The sequence below is a fragment of the Mytilus edulis genome, chromosome 5 (assembly GCF_963676685.1).
Source record: "Mytilus edulis chromosome 5, xbMytEdul2.2, whole genome shotgun sequence".
Taxonomy (NCBI): domain Eukaryota; kingdom Metazoa; phylum Mollusca; class Bivalvia; order Mytilida; family Mytilidae; genus Mytilus; species Mytilus edulis.
In genome coordinates this window covers 71,104,096-71,122,209 of record NC_092348.1, presented here as the reverse complement: position 1 = coordinate 71,122,209, position 18,114 = coordinate 71,104,096, and the positions used below count along the sequence as shown (strand labels likewise).

General features: G+C 31.9%; 1 protein-coding gene across 1 annotated transcript; it reads right to left on the bottom strand.

Annotated features, from left to right (window-relative positions):
* Window positions 1–4,605: 4,605 nt before the first annotated feature.
* On the bottom strand, window positions 4,606–17,715 carry LOC139524369 (retinoic acid receptor RXR-alpha-B-like). The gene is made up of 8 exons (XM_071319131.1): window positions 17,600–17,715; window positions 15,105–15,352; window positions 12,482–12,761; window positions 11,562–11,750; window positions 8,337–8,432; window positions 7,510–7,594; window positions 6,918–7,105; window positions 4,606–6,241 (listed from the first exon to the last, which is right to left on the bottom strand). The coding sequence occupies exons 2-8, from the start codon at window positions 15,333–15,335 to the stop codon at window positions 6,006–6,008; spliced, it is 1,305 nt and encodes a 434-aa protein (XP_071175232.1). The 5' UTR covers window positions 15,336–15,352; window positions 17,600–17,715; the 3' UTR covers window positions 4,606–6,005.
* Window positions 17,716–18,114: the final 399 nt, after the last annotated feature.

The following is an 18,114-nucleotide window of genomic DNA, read 5'->3' as shown; positions in this document are numbered from 1 at the left end:
GGGATTTCGTTTTTGTAAGTCCGGGATTTCGGGATCAGGACCCCTCCTATCCCCCCTCATTTGATGACTTTGATCGTTGCATAGTTTCAAACTTAAAGTCTTTTGATATTAAGCTGATTACGTCCTATGTGAATTCATGTCGGAAATTACAAAAGTATCGTAGGAACAGGAATTATTTTTAGCCCTCCCCCTTTTTTTCAAAATTCGTATTTTTTTGTGTTGTCTATTAATTTCTAATATTTTGCGTCTTTCTGTATAATATGCACATAAATATACTAGAAATAAGTTGTATTATAAAATAATATACCAGTGACCGCCATGGATAGTAAACTTGGAATTGATAGTAAAGAGCAAATTTAATTATGTATAAAAGTTAAATTCTAGTCCGATTGAACTGTAGATCGTTTTTTGTCTATTACTTAAGCAGAGGCGCTGTCACATAATACAATTTTGTCTCTGATTTTAAGTAAGAATGATTTTTGTTATTGCCTTGAACAAGTTTGATGAGTCAAGACTTCTACGGTGTGATTTTGTAACGAATCTTTTGAGGCAATTCCTCGGGCCATGGGAGGATGGGAAGTCATTTCGGTGTTGACATGCTAGTGATACAGTATAGTTCGACTACTTACACCACTCTGCCCGCTCCAATGCCCTATAAACTATGAAGACTAGAATGTCGTCCATCGAATTAATGAAATACCATGGAAATATAAAAAATATCTATAAAAGCATTAAATTTTGTTTATTTGCGAATCTGCCGTCTTTAACAATATCAATAAACTTACCCTAGGAGAAAGAACCACAATGGTTAATTCTTGGTCCAGTTCTGTTCAATGTCTTCATAACTGACATACATATATTAGATTTTGTACAAAATAGCACCATTTATGATTATGCTAATAATAACAAGTTGCATTATATACTGAGTTATAATAATGATACAGAATGATAACGTTATTAATAAAATAGTTGGCCTTTTGACTCTTTTTTCATTCAGCGTGCATCTGACATGAAAAAAATAATTACGAAAAGTGCGTCTGACATATATGTACTTTGTTTGAAGGTATAATGGTGTGATCGATGGAAGAAGAGGATGATTTTATTTCCATCTTTCGAACGACACTTTCACCGGGACCTTAAAGAAAACTTACACAAGAAAGGCTTTACCCTCCCGTTGTTTAGTCCAATAGCTATTTACAATTTTAAGAACGGAATCTATAACCTAGTAATATAGAGCGAACTAGACAATGGGTTGAAAGGTGGGTAACCCCAATGCCTATTTTATTGATTTGACTGTTTTCCGTGTTACGGACGTTATTATCGGCATTTAAGGATGCTTATGTTCTCCCAGAAGTTTTGTACCTACACGTTGTAGTACTATCTACTGGTTATATTTAGTTTGGCAGCGTCTATAATCATGGTTTAGTCTTAACGAACTACCGAGACAATAGGTCGGAAGGTGGGTGTATAGTGACGTACCTAATGCGTATTTAATCGAATTTGGCCTTATTTCCATGTTTGGACGACATTTTGGGTCTTTCAGAATGCTTACCCTAGAAATTCTTTACCCTCCCGCTTTAGTACAATCCAAAAGTGTTTACTTGAGCAGAATCTATCATCCCTAGCAATATAGAACTGACGAGGCAATGGGTCGAAAGGTTGATAAAATGCGTATTTTATTAACTTGATTTGATCTTTTCCCGCGTTACGGACGAAATTTTCGGTATTTAAGGATACTTACCCCAGAAATTCTGTATCGTCACGTTGTAGTACCATCCACTAATATAACTATGCAGTATGACAGCTTCTAAAATCCTTAGTCATGACGAACTACCGGGACAATGGGTCGGAATGTGAACGTTGGTGTCCCCAGTGTGTGTTTTATCAGCGAATTTGGCTTTATTTCTATATATTTCGGATGAAATGTTTGGCCTTTACAAATGCTTACCCCAGAAAGTATTTATACCTCCCGTCGTAGTAATACAGGGACAATGGGTCGAAAAGGGGGTGTTCAAAATGCGTCTTTGATCGAATTTTGGCTTTATTTCCATGTTTCAGACGACATTTTGGGCCTTTTATAAAACTTTCCCTTAAAATTCGTTCCCCTGTCGTTGTAGAACTATTCAATCGCTATTTATTAGAGCTGCATGAGTCTATAATCCCTAGCCATACAGAATTACCGAGACAGTGAGTTATGAAGTTTCAAATAGAAGTTGTATTGTCGGTACACCATGAACAAAATTTCTACATCCGATTTTTTTTAGACGTGTATCTGAGTTATAAAAATCCCAAATATGGGTAAAAAAGCGTTAATACGAATCACATCCTGGACTAAACATTGTTTGAATCGTCAACATGATTTTGTTTATGGTAAATGGTACTGAATTACAAAACAGTAAATTTGAGTTAGAAATCTACAAACTTAAGTTATAGTTTTGTTAATGGGATATTAAAATAATTTTTTTGATATATTAATCTTGTTTTCAACGAAAAATAAAATTGTCACTCAAGTAGTTTCCAAACGTAATTCTAGGATAGCTTTTAATAAAGAAAATTGCAGGATGAAAATTGCTGGCTAGCTTGACACTAGCTAGTGAAATAAAAACTATTGCAACAGAAACTTAAAATAATTAACCAAAAAAGTCATATAGCTTTTGCGCCTGTCCCAAGTCAGGAGCCTCTAGCTGGCCTTTGTTAGTCTTGTATTATTTTAATTTTAGTTTCTTGTGTACAATTTGGAAATTAGTATGGCGTTCATTATCACTGACTGAACTAGTATATATTTGTTTAGGGGCCAGCTGAAGGACGCCTCCGGGTGCGGGAATTTCTCGCTACATTGAAGACCTGTTGGTGACCTTCTGCTGTTGTTTTTTTCTATGGTCGGGTTGTTGTCTCTTTGGCACATTCCCCATTTCCATTCTCAATTTTATCTTCATGATTTAATTGGTTTTAAATTGAAAGGTATTATTAAAGATTACAGGAAACAGCAGTTCTCTCGGGAGTCTTGCAGAACAACGTATACCATGGTTTAAAACCGTTTCTTTTAATGCTGCACAAATATGAAATGAGCTGCCTAAGCATTGTCGAATGGAAACATCTTTTGACCAATCAGATAAATTGGTACAAACATGGGATCCAAATAAAAGCTCATGAATCTGCTGTGCATGCATGATTATACTATAATGTATTTAAATGCATGTGCTTTTTATTTTTTATTTTTTGTTTGACTGCTTGATTTGTTTAGCTTTTTGGTTGCTTTTATAAATATGTTGTGCTGATCATTCAAGCTTTTACTATAACTAATTAAAGATATCCTTTCTAATGCCTACTATGCTTTTTATTAAGTTTTATATGTCATCTATGATATCTTACCATGTCTACCATGCATGCACTGTATGTTTAAAATTTAGGTTTTTTTTGTATCTTGTATGTGTGCATATATTTTATTATTCAGTCGATTTGAAAAGATCACTATAGCTATATATGTAGTTTATTGAATATCGACTATTATAAATAAAACTTCCTATTCTTCGCTCTTTAGTTAGCCTTTTAATTTTTTCATTCGACGTGCATCTGACATACAAAATAAAGTGAGTGCATCTGACATACAAAATTATAAACCTGGTATATATGTAAGACTCAGATCGACGTAGTCTCTAATTGACGTCCATTCATCAAATCAAAGTCCAAATCGGACGTCACAATACAATAACATTCCAAATTGACGGCCAATTTTTGGCTTCTCTAATCGACGTCCAATTTTTAGCTTTGCGTCCCTTTTGCCGGGAAACAGAATACAGAATTGACCTAAACTGATATCAGCTGAAACCTTAAAACTTTAAAATGTATTATGTGTGACAAATAAAATCTATTTAGAAAATATTTGTTTTATATTCAATAACTATAAGCATGTAAACAGGTTTTGATATTAATTTTTAGATTTTAAAGATTTAATATGCACAAGGCACATTTTATACTTTCATATATTTACTAAAATTTTCGCTAAATTTACACTGCAGCAGGGACATAAAAATACATAGTAATTTAATATATTTTGCAGTAGATTTTTAGTAACACTAGTGTGCATCAATCAGTTGTAAGATGAAATTAAGGGTCCTTTTTGTTTGTTTAGTCAGGTGAGCCAAAGCTGTGTTGGAGGCTGTATTAACTTACTTTGACCTTTAATTTTTCACTTTTTTTATGCCCCACCTACGATAGTAGAGGGGCATTATGTTTTCTGGTCTGTGGCTCCGTTCGACTGTGCATTCGTTTGTGCGTCTGTGCGTTCAGGTTAAAGTTTTTGGTCAAGGTAGTTTTTGATAAAATTGAAGTCCAATCAACTTGAAACTTAGTACATATGTTACCTATAGTATAATCTTTCTAATTTTAATACCAAATTAGATTATTACCCAATTTCACGGTCCATGGAACATGGAAAAGGATAGTGCGAGTGGGGCATCCGTGTACTTTGGACACATTCTTGTTTTTAAACATTGTGACTTGGATGCAGAGTTGTCTAACTGGCATTCATACCACATCTTCTTATTTCTGTTCATGGTATAAAAACTTATTTTCTAAAGATAAGAATTGATATATATACAATACTTGATGTTTTATCTTTTTATTACACAGATTATAACAGAATTTTGTTTCTCTTTAAACAATTACAATACAAGCATATTAAACCACAAAACATATATCTCTAACTATGTGATTATAACAGTCAACTGATGATAGCAATGATATAAGAATTAAATAAAATGGAATTTTATGCTCTAATGTAAAGTAGTCTGAATAAACTGTGTATAAATTTCTCAATTTCCAATGCTAGTCTTTGATTTTGATACATCTTTTATAATATAAAACCCATCTGAAACTTTTCAACTACAAAGCTATAACATAATGGACATGATTAAATCCTTCACTGCATTTATTTGATTGTCTTTTTTCATTAAAAAAAAACTAATAATTGAATGTCGTGTTATTTATCTAAAATGTCAATTAGATTTGAACACTGAACATGATGATAGACATATATGGAAATTATTTTATAAACGGCCAATGGACAAAAAATATACATGTTGTGAGGATAACAAGTCATAAATAGTAGCCTTTCTCAAAGTATTAATCAAACCATTCATCAATCACCAGAGTTCTAAATATTTTTTTTATCTAGTTGGATTAAAATATAGACTGTGTGTTCCAACATTGCTTTCTATTGTGAATAATTTTTGGAGACAGATATTTCATTGCATTGTTTGAAATCATATTTTATCAAATGGAATATAGCACAGAAAACAGTTTATTTTTTTAAATGTGAAGCATGCACAATGTATCTGTCCTTCAATCATATTCTATTATTCCATTCTGTACAAAGAGTCAACTCTATAAGTAGCATAATAAACTCCATATAATCTGAGACTTAAAAGAAAAGGTTATTACTGTTTGTACAAATTCATACTCTTTTAAACATATACACAGAGAGGTAAACAGAGGAGAGTAAACAATTATCTTTAAAAACAACAAAACCTTAATTTTACAAATAATAACAAACATATCAATTAATAAGTTATTATCCTAACAGATAAAAGTGTGAGTGATATAATGCTTAATTAAAACCTGAAATTCTAATCAATTCTTGTAATAATTTCTTCTAATCACTATGATAAAAAATTTCTGTCATCTCAAACTTCATTTTATAAAATTGTCATATTTCAAGATTTTTCAGACTATCTCGGAATCTTGTTGAAATTCAATCAGCAAATCTAATGGACAACTCATGAAGAATTATGAAGAATTACATGTCTGAATATAGGCTTCAGAAAGCCTTTAATAAACAGGATTTTTATTCCATGTTTTTCGACAATAAAAATACAAAATACAATGTATACATCAAATTAGAATTTGAATTTACAAATGAAATCACAGACATTTGAGTAACACACTTCTCATAGAAGGAGTGTTTCATTTTACAGTCATAACGCTGATCATGTGACATCAGGGTATCATGTGATCATATCAAGTACCAAACTGTTGAGCTGTAAGGATCCATCAAGGGAGAGGGACAGAAACCTCTCTGCGGCCTTAGCACTTACACTCCTCAAAGATGGTAAACGCAACAATATTTTACTGTAACGACGTGGATCATTTGGATACTGGGTTGCAGTGTAGCGTCGTAATGATTCTAAGATTTTACCTTGCATTGCAAGAATCTTTGGCTTGTCTTTAAGCCCTGCAGCATCTGCAATTTAAATAAGATCATCTTGTTATCATATAGAATGGTATACATACCACAATGTTGAATGTTGTACCCCTATTTCATTCATTTTTACCGTTTATATCTGTTTGTTTAGTTCACATAATGTTGTCAATTTAGTGGAATTTTAAGCGACATACAAGTAAGAGGTTTAGCTAGCTATAAAACCAGGTTTAATCAACACACTTTACCTAGTCAGGAGTGTCCATTTGTTTGATGTGTTTAAAGTTTCTGCTTTTGCCATTTGATTATGGACTTTTGTTGGAATTTTCCTCAGTGAGTGACACAGATCTGTATTTTTGCTTTTTTTTTGGAACTTTTTATGCCTTATCAAGTAAAAAGTAAAGGTCCATTTATCAGTCAAATACAGAAAAACAGAATAAATGCAAGGTTCTATAAAACTTGATTTAAGGTTTGACAAAATCAGAGCTGTCCAGAAAAACTTAAGATGTATATTTCAGTATAAAAAAAGAAGCAAAGTCATTTGTCAGTATTACATGTATTATACAGACAAATGAAAAATGTGATTATTGATCGAAGGGAAAGTTGAGCTAAAAAACCCAAGTATTAGAAAAATGTCTTTAAAACACGGAGTATTCCAGTTCATTGTCCAATCCTTTGAGGTAAAGAATGGACCAAGGTTCAATCAAACTAAGCCTACCTGGATATGTTAGAACAATTGCATTCAAACAACAAAATTCTGTTAAGTCAATATCTATTTCTTTTAAACGAGATGCGAATTCTGTAGTGGCATTTACCAATTCCTTCCCAAAACCAACACCCTGTGCTAATTCTGTTGGTACAATCAAACCCTCTGCAAACTTTATGCAGTTTGAAGTCTCCATCGACCTATAAATGTATAAATATACAAATTAATACATTGAATTGTTGAATATTTAACTCAGTTAATATTAATATTAGTGTTGCCAATAAGTGTTGATAATAAGAATTCTTAATGGTAAATAAAAAAACTGCATAATGTGTCAATGGCCAACAGATACCCCTGCTTGCATTGTAAATATACAAGAGTCAACTTCAAACATACAGAGCTTGACAAAAACACAAAAAAAAATCCACAAAAAGTTTTTCTCAAACTACAAAAAAATAAATGAAGGTGCCTCTGTAACAGTTTTATGGCTATATGATTTGGCAAAAAAATTGATTTTGGTAGGATTGTTTTTTATCTCTCAAATTTTTTTTAAAGAATAATTTTTACACTTTGATATCTACATAAAATATTTGCAATAAAATACCTGTATGACAGTCTCAATACATTAAGCTCCATGAAGGCTGCCTTTAACAGAGACATCTGATCATCAATACAAAGTGCTTTAAAACCTAAAATAAAATATTTATGTTAATGTCAATTGTTTAACATTAGATAGTCTATTATATAATGAATGCATATTTGGATGGGCAAATTATGTCAGTTTTTCAATTGGTAGAGTTATGGTTCTTGCGCTAATAAAATAATTAAAAGCTGTATTCCAGCGCTGTAAAAGTGAGAAAAAAAAAACCATTCAAATTTGTGGATAAATAAGTCAGTGATATAAATGGTATTTAATAGAAACAGAATGCAAGAAATTCATGAATTCACCTCCCATTACAGAATCTTGGTAGTAAATGGGTTCTGATTTTCATTTTGACTCTAATTCTGAAGATTTATTTTTTAGCATAATCATTTTGGTAGCTGAAACATTTAAAGGTCTGTTTTTAAAGATGGAAATGAAAATTTGGTGCAATAAATAGGTGACCGCTGATTTGAGTTTAATTATATTTATAAGAGAAAACAATTGGGAGAGTCTGAATGAGACCGTTAGAAGCATTGGACTAATGAAACAAAGTGATCGTAAAGGCTGGTTTGACTGTATTTTGGTTAATTTGTCATCTGGTTGCTGCTTCAATAATTTTGACCCCTACACTCTGTAGCTCCGAAAGGTTGGTAGGTATGGCAATGAATAAGTTTCTACTTTACTTTTAAATGTCAAATTAGATGAATGCACCTGTCTGACTAGCCTTAAATAATGTTCAATTGGACCTCTCAGTTTTTCATTCTTCACTAAACTTTTAAAGAACTGACCTGGAACTTTCTTGGCCCAGTCAATAATAAACTTTAACTCTGCATACCCATGCTGCATTATCTGATTGATGTCAATATACTCAGAATCCAAGTTACCTGTAAATAAAAACAAACAAATAAACAAATAATTATTCTTATTTATGTATTGTGAATACAAAAGCATTAAAAGTTAGGTCGTTTAAAGAAAAAAACCAACTCTCTCCTCAAAAACTGTTGCATGTACAATGCAAGACACAATTTCTGCTGTGGATTCATTATTTTTGTGGGTACCAATTTACTTGGATTGGGGAAAACTTGCATTTTCGAGAATATTTAATTTTGTGGTTTTGCAAAATTCTGCAAACAATCTACAGAATATTTGAAATTTGTTCAACATGTAAATTTGTGGTTCACTGGTTTATGTATCCACAAAGTCCACGAAAATTGGTATCTCACAAATAGTAGTGAACCACAGTATTTGTTTTACAACAAAATGCAAGATATGTGTCATCTCTCCTATGGAAATAAAACAAAAGTTTGTAAAAGTTTGTAAAGGGTTCAGTGGAACTCTGTATCATGCCTGTAATTGCTGTTGTCAGTGTAAATGTGTACATGTACTACCAAAAAACAAAAGTCAATTCAGTAGTAAAATACAGAAAAGAAAAACATAACTAATAGTTATCCATATCTTCTAGCCTCTGTCCAAGTATCGTTCATTAAAATTTGATGAAAGTTTGACAAGGTTATTGATGTCTAAATAAACAGCTGCGCCATGAGTGCATGATATGCAGGTCTGTGGAAGTTTTATGCAATAATCATAAATAGTTTCTGGGAAAGTTTTAAGCAATAACCATATATTGTTTTTAAGATACAGCGGGACATGTGAAACCCCCCTCTTTTTTTTTTACAAAAATAAATATCACATTAAATAAAATTCTGAATCAAAACCAAAAAGTATACAGATCTTAAGATTAATATAACAAAGCGGTGTGTAAAGTTTAAAGCAATAATCATAAATCCTTTTTGAGATACGGCGTGACATGAAAAAAAAACCCTCCCCCTTTTTTACAAAATACTCAATAACTCAAAAATGAAAATTTGAATCATCACCAAAAAGTATACAGATCTTGAGATAAATATAACTAAAAAGTGTGTTAAGTTTTAAGCAATAATTAAAAAACTATTTTGAGATACGGTGCGACATGTGAAAAAAACAGACCCCTGTTTTAGTTACAAAGTGCAGTTCCCAAAAAGTTTTAATCTTATTTTCACCAAAAAGTATACAGATCATTTGACCATCATAAGAAACAACTATATGAAGTTTCATAAAATTTGGATAAGTGATTCTCAAGTTAGGGTGCGACATATTTACAATGGGCAGACAGACGGACGGACAGACAGACCCCGGACATTTGTATACCATAATAAGTCCCGTCGAAATTTTGACAGGCGTATAAAAACCTGAACAGATAATTCTGTCTCAATGTTAACAGCAAACAGTAGTCTATGTTACCTAAAGCAAGAAAGCCTTTTTTAACCGGTTGGACGATTTTCAATTTGGTCTAAACAAGCCCTTCTTTGATTAAAGAAAAGATGTGGTATAATTGCAAATTGTAATGAGACAACTCTCCACAATAGACCAAATGACACTGACATTAACAACAATAGTTCATTGTATGGTCTTCAACAATGAAAAAGCCCATACCACATAGTCAGAAATAAAAGACCCCAAAATGACAAATGTAAAGCAATTCAAATGAGAAAACCAACTGTCTAATTTATGTACAACATAATGAACAGAAATCAAGTATGTAGCACACCAACAAACGATAACCACTGTATTATATGTAACTTATTTTTCAGTTTGTGCCGCCTAGTTTGCTCTTACTCATAAAGCCATATACTCCATGGTAGATCAGTAAATGCCATTTTTAAAGTCTTCGGATTGATCTAGCCAAGAAAGAACCCCTATCCTTCTGTACTGAGGCATTTACAACACTTATATAAATGGACTGACTATATACAGGAGACGAATACATACTGTGACTTAACAAACTAACTTTTTGGTTTATAGCTGCAATGAAAGAATAGATTATTTTAACTTTGTACAGGAGAGTTATTTTTTAATCAGAACATGTGTGTGATCTTTATTTATGCTAAATGTTGGGACATAATATAAAATATCAGCAATTTCCATCAACTCTTCAAATACCGAATTAAGACGCCACTTTGCTTTTCAAAATATATAAATTAATACTTACATGGTTATTATTCCAATAATTTAAACTCGCATTTTGATATTTTTTTATATGAATTAAACAGGATTTTTCTCAATATTTCAAAAAATAAAATTGTATTTTAGTCTCAAATGACAAAATTGCAATAATAAATGCAGGCAATAATTTCTGATTTACATTAATAACTAGAGGCTCTAAAGTACCTGTGTCGCTCACCTTGGTCTATGTGAATATTAAACAAAGGAAGCAGATGGATTCATGACAAAATTGTGTTTTGGTGATGGTGATGTGTTTGTACATCTTACTTTACTAAACAGTCTTGCTGCTTACAATTATCTCTATCTATAATGAACTTGGTCCAGTAGTTTCAGTGGAAAATGTTAATAAAAATTTACAAATTTTATGAAAATTGTTAAAAATTTACTATAAAGGACAATAACTCCTTAGGGGGTCAATTGACCATTTCGGTCATTCTGACTTATTTGTAAATCTTACTTTGCTGAACATTATTGCTGTTTACAGTTTATCTCTATCTATTATAATATTCAAGATAATAACCAAAATAAACAAAATTTCCTTAAAATTACTGATTTAGGGGCAGCAACCCAACAACAGGTTGTCTGATTCATCTGAAAATTTCAGGGCAGATAAATGTTTACCCCTGTCGGATTTGCTCTAAATGCTTTGGTTTTTGAGTTATAAGCCAAAAACTGCATTTTACTCCTATGTTCTATTTTTAGCCATGGCGGCCATCTTGGTTGGTTGGCCGGGTCACCGGACACATTTTTTAAACTAGATACCCCAATGATGATTGTGGCCAAGTTTGATTTAATTTGGCCCAGTAGTTTCAGAGGAGAAGATTTTGTAAAAGTTAACAAAGACGACGGACGCAAAGTGATGGGAAAAGCTCACTTGGCCCTTTGGGCCAGGTGAGCAAATAAATTTAAGTTCACAAAGGAAGCAATATTTGACATGTTAACGAGTGACAGAGCATTTCTTATCACATTACCACTTTCAAATTTAGGAGTTAGATCAGGCTTGGCTTGTACCAGTCCCACAATTAGGTTATCTTCTTCTGGTTCTATACTCTCTGGTATAATGTTAATGGTACCATCTGGATTAATTAAACCTGGAATGTCTTCTAATCGTTGTCTCTTGTTCCTGTTCTTACCACCAGGGGATCTGTCATCACGAACAGCTGTAAACAGATTTTTCATTTTAACAACAAATTTGTCAAAGAATGTCTATCATTTGTCTATGAGAGATACATGTAAATACAAAACAGACAAGTTGACAATAGCATGAATAGAAAAATGAAAAATCGTCAAAAATGTATTACTACAAAAAGAAGAAGGTTATAAATACTGTACATTCAGAAATTATTGCGAGGTTTTTATAATTGCGAAAAATGCGACAGAGTTGTAAACGCAATAATTTAAACTCGCGTTTTGAAATGTTTTAAATGAATTAAACAGGATTTTTCTCAAAATTGTAAAAAATAAAATTCCATTTAAGTCTAAACGACAAAAATCACAATAATAAATGCACGCAATAATTTCTGAATTTACAGTACATGCAGTATATGTCTTGTAAGCTTTGTAAATTAAAAGAAATAAAAAGTATTTTACCATTCTTTAAATAACTGGCTTGTCAATAATGTATTTAATATCTAACTTCTGTGGTCACGAGTGAATGCATTTTCAACTTTCTTTTGTGGTTTGTTGTCTCTTTTTTTATTTTATTAAATTTTACAATGACATCAAAATGTTAAATGAATACCTTGTTGCTTTTTGCGTACTCATTCTGATATTGTTTCATTACATTTATATATTTCTTACATTTAAATTTCTAGAAACAATAATATTTCAAGATTTATCTCCCCTCAAGGACGCACGTTACATAATTGAACAGTTTTTTTTATTATCTTACCCTCTTTCTTCATACCAGCCTCCAAGCATTTCTGAAATCGACAAGCCTGACAGTTGTTACGTGTGAACTTGCTGACATTACAATTCCCTGAACCTTTACATGTGTATGACAGAAACTTTTGAACAGTCCTCTTGAAAAAGCCTTTACAACCTTCACAGGAGAATACAGAGTAGTGGTACCCTGATCCTTTATCTCCACACACCAGACATGGGGCTATAGGCTCTTGGAATTGTGAGCTCTGTCCAGAGTCTGAGGAATGGAGATCTACTGTTGTGGAAACCTTCAAAATAAGTTACATAATAGAAGTTGATAATCATAATTCCAAATGGACCTTGTTTTCAATTCCTCCATATTGTTCATGACGCATTTATGGGACTCAGAGGTCAGTGTTCTCAGTAGTTTATCTACATTAATCACCAGTATGTCAACACCAAGATTGAGAGTTTGAACCCTGATCATGGCAGGTGGGTTTGACGTCTAACTTCATGATCTTAATAAACTAAGATAGCTCGTGATTTATCCTGCCAAAGGTTGAGGTTCTCTTCGACTTCCTCCAAACAATAAAAACTGACCACTACTCTGAGTACTATATTGTAAAGTGCTGAAAGTCATGTTAAGCAATCAATCAATCTTCTTACTAAGTTTGACTTTGTTACTATAAAATTGAGAATGGATGCATCATGCATGTTAGAACCAAAACATTTCAAAAGATCAAGCAGGAGGAATACAAAACACTCTATTTCTGACTTCTGAAGAAAAAATATTTAAATTTCATTTATTTTAATTCATCAGTAATCAGGTGTTTGTCTAACATACATGTATATAAGCAGGATACAAGCTGTTATAATGTCTCAACACAATAAATGAATTGAATGTGTTTGTTTCAGGACGTTCACTTCTATTGTTTTTTTTACTTTTTATTACAATGTAGATATCCATGCAGGTGGAAACCCAGTTGAAATAGAACAAAAGAATCGAATCTCTTTGTTAGAGAAGGCGATAAAGGCTTACTGTAATGTTTACTATAGTGACCAAAATTTTAAAACGTAACAGAAACAAATAAAATGACAATTTTCTTCTCAATTACGAAGTGTTTTATTTTAAAAACACCATTTGCATAATTTTTCAATTTATCTAGTACATAGTTAAACAGAACAATTAGATATCAAGTCGACGACATGGGTATCTTTCAAGATGGATGTAGAAAATGCATAACCTCTGATTTTTTTTTTAAATTAACATGGACGGAAAACATATCAATCTATTAGCATGATTAGTTCAGTAATTTTCGTGTCTGCCCTTCCATAATGGGACTCAAGAAAAAAATTCCAAAAAATTGGTAACAATTGTATGGAAAAGAGAAAATCGAGTGCACCTTTTTATGTTAGGGCGTGTTTGAGTTTAATATTTTGTCTTGATATCGTACAAAGCAAGAATATTTCATACATCGTCTCGCTTCAGATTCTATCATGATTTTTATATATCAAAGCTACAAGTTGACTTTAAAACATAAAAAAATCACAGTACTAAAAGATGAAATATATGGGTCAAGCGAAATACCTATCCAATGAATCACAATAACAAGAGTTGGTGTGTTCGAATAGCTATTTTTTTTACCAAAAGTAATTGACGACAGTCTTTCAAGTTGGATGATGAAAATGCATATCTTCGGAAAATTATAATTTTTTGTGTGTGATAATTAGGGTTTATAGTCTTCAACCACTACACTGAAAAAATCTAGTCTGCCCTTCCACAAAATATTTCATTAGATTTTTTTTTAAATGTTTATGAATTTTCGAAAATTCCACCTGACAACTGATCAGACAATAGTTTTAAGTTGACTCAGTGCAGACAAGATCATTAACTGATGCGCATTAGCTAGTTGATACATTTGTCTTTTAAAATACAACTGACATATAAGGATCGTAATGGTGCAATGTGGATAAATTTATCTGTTTCCAAGAGCAAATTGGTAGCGCGTCATCCCTACAATGGCTTCCATTTCTACGATTGTAAAAATGAACTGGCGTAATGGGGAGATAATTTTGACAAAGTAGAATCCTGACTACATGAAGTCCCAATAAAACAATTACTTTTCTTTTCATAATTTTATTACAAATGGTTTTAAAAGTCATATTCATGTATGAAAATCTTTTAAAATCCTACTTATTTTTCAGAGTTTTAGAAAGATCAACATGATCAAAGGTGCAAAGATTAAAAGTATAAATAATCTAGACGGAATCAACCATACATGTCATACCAAATTTTCAATTGATTTTTATCTCTAAATAAAGGACACAGATCTGTCATTTTTTCTACTTTCAAGATCCAATATTTATCATGAAGTGAAATAAATATGTTAACAAATTTCATGTGTCCAAACTCTTTTCTGGATTTACCTTTATTATCATATTATGATCAGTAACGCTGAAATCATAATATCATCAAGTATCAATTTATAACAGTTTTTTAAAAAGCTTGTTCTCATAATAAATAGGAGCAAAAATCTTTAACAAAACAAGGGATAAAGAACGACTATCATGACCATTTTATCACATCAATTTTCTGTCAATAAATATAATATCTTTAAGATAAGACTTAGTACATGTACATGATATAGTACCTGTGGTGTTGGTGATATTTGCTGTCCCATCATTTGCTCTCCTATGTACAGTGTACCAGGATTATCAGGTGAATCTCCCATATCTGAGACAGATAACTGTTCTATTTTGGTGGCAGATAGTTGTGAAGGCTGCACTATTATGGATGATGTCATTTGTGAATTTCCCATCGCGGATGATGACATGTCTGTGTGGTACAGATCCTGAGCAACAGATTGTTCATCTGAAAACATCTGTGATGGTCTGTAAACTAAATATAGAAGAAAAACAAGTTATTATTCATGTTATTTAAGGTGAAAAAGATAAAAAAATAATAATACCATGCATGGTCCAATACATATAATATTATTCAAGGTTGACAATACTAATATTGACCGTGATGGCGGTAAATACATTTGTACCAGTAAATACTGGCAAATATAAAGCTGTTGTTATATTAGCACATGTAATTTAATGTTCACACCAAGAAATATCAGGTGAAGGGCAATAAAACACCTGTAACTTCATTTACCTGCAGTTTTTTTTACCTGTTAAATTATCAAGTTTTTACATCAACAAAATAAATGTGAAAAAAAACCTATGAAAATTTCAATCAACCTGTATTTTCCAAGAATTTAATACATTGATCATGTTGATAATTCTGTTTGATGTTATGGACTAGTTTGATTGCAATTCTTTAATAAGGATGTCACTCTGAAGTTTAGTTATACATTTTATAATGATTTGTAATACATATATATACATGTACATGTTGTTCGAAATGTAAGCAAGGACATGAAGGTGAAATTTTTTGTCTGATTGCTTGATGAACTGCATAAAATAGTATTCAGATATTCAGTAAAGGATTGATATTTCACTACGAATAGCTGTAAATATCCTTGGTAGTACATGTATATATTAATGTAGACTGATGTACATGTAATTTGTAATCAAATACTTATCAATCATCATAGTTATGCTAGGCTTAATACTATAAATGTACAAAATGATGTACAATGTAATACAGGTCTTGTTTTAATATCATGTTTATACACTTGAAGAAGTGATACATACATTTAATACGAACATATTATCAGGTTGTCTGCATGTTTATATCATGTGTATATTGTAAAATATCACCTGCCAGTCACAATATGAAGCTTTTTGTCGATTGAGTGCAGCGAACCAGATAAAAAGCCTTCATCATGTTCATATTGTGTCAAACAGCTGATATTTTACAATATCAATATGCAGATAACCTAGTGAATCAGTGATAATCGATTTATCAAGCTGTATTTGAGGCTTTGAGCCTTTTGGAAGCGTTTACTTAGTTTTACCAGTAACCAGAAGATGCCTTTATAACTTCAGGTCAAACTTATCAACTTCGGTTCAAACATTATGACGTCGCTGATATGTTCGGGTCAAAGTTATTAAGCATTTGTTAAGGATGGGTCAATGTTGACGTCACAAAGCCGTGATAAGCAATTTTATTAAGCTTGTTAAGAGCTGAGCATAGATATAGACAGTGAGAGACCGATAAATAGATATGTACAATTATAAACCGGATGTGGGGAAGCATAGCCTATGATTGCCAATTTGTCTACTCGTCCCCACATGCTTGGTCCACCAGACACTGCTTTGATCAAAATAGACAATAGAAATCAGCATAAAAAGGTGATATAAATAGTGTCAATAAGTGGACTGTATCAAATAAAACTCAGGTGTTTGTTTATTCTACCATCTTTTGTGGGAAGGAAAGAAAACATTCATAAACAAGAATAATGCTTATTTGGGCCCTTTTTTGGCCCTTAATTCCTAAACAGTTGGAACCAAAACTCCCAAAATTAATCCCAACCTTCCTTTTGTGGTCATAAACCTTGTGTCAAAATTTCATAGATTTCTATTCACTTAAACTAAAGTTATAGTGCGAAAACCAAGAAAATGCTTGTTTGGGCCCTTTTTGGCCCCTAATTCCTAAAATGTTGTGACCAAAACTCCCAAAATTAATCCCAACCTTCCTTTTGTGGTCTGACATATACCTTGTGTTAAAATTTCATTGATTTCTATTCACTTTTACTAAAATTAGAGTGCGAAAACTAAAAGTATTCGGACGACAACGACGACGACGCCAACGTGATAGCAATATACGACCAAAAAATTAAAATTTTTGCGGTCGTATAAAAATTACAAAATACAAATTATGTACGTACAGTTTTTTACTTTTTTAAACTTGAAATGGACATGATCATGAAGGTTGCGTCATTTATTTATCTAGGTGCTGCTACGCTTTTAAAATTTTCAAATTGTAGTTTTATTTGTTCACAGAAAAAGTTGTAGGGTGTTAACACAGGTATTTTTGTCTAAAGTGTGTTGATGAACATTCTTCTTTTATATGTAAAATCAGAGAAAGCTTTTGTGTCTGGCCACCATTGTTCTTCTCACCATGCAAGACATTTTTGGAATATGTTAAATCGTGCATTAAAACAATAACAGCTAAGCTGACAGATATATTTACAACCTGAGTAAAATTATTCGTCAACAACAACAAAAGTATTAGGTTTTGGTTGAACCGGAAGTGTGTTTCCAACAACCCTGAAGTGTTGATTTTATAATCAACGGTAACCTCGTTGATCGTGTAATCGTTTTGAACGGAAAAACCACACAATGACACCCAACTAATTCTGAAAGTTCTATTCTACATCAAATATATAGATTTTAGTTTAGATTAAGTTGTGTAATACACTATATTGACTCGGGTTACAGTAAAGACCTGAAAGTGGACCGAAAAAGACCTGAAAAGACCTGAAAATATACGACTAAAAGTATTCAAATTGCAATATTTTTTTTTTATTGGATGGAATTTCTTCAAGTTGTAATTTTATTAATTGCAAATATCCATATTTCATTTAAATTTAAACTTTTTAAATTAAAAACAAAAGTTGGACCTGAAGGGAGAAATGAATAGACCTGAAGGGACCTGAAAATCTATGGTCGGACTAATTCCAACTTCAATAACATTTTTAATATTCAGTG

Bases quoted from the DNA above. Each gene is read 5' to 3' on its own strand.
- LOC139524369 (XM_071319131.1), bottom strand. From the start codon at position 15,335: ATGTTTTCAGATGAACAATCTGTTGCTCAGGATCTGTACCACACAGAC. The intron at 7,595-8,336 runs GTCAGTTCTTTA...ATTTTATTTTAG, and splicing joins CTGGGCCAAGAAAGTTCCAG to GTTTTAAAGCACTTTGTATT. The intron at 6,242-6,917 runs GTAGGCTTAGTT...TTTAAATTGCAG, and splicing joins AATTGTTCTAACATATCCAG to ATGCTGCAGGGCTTAAAGAC.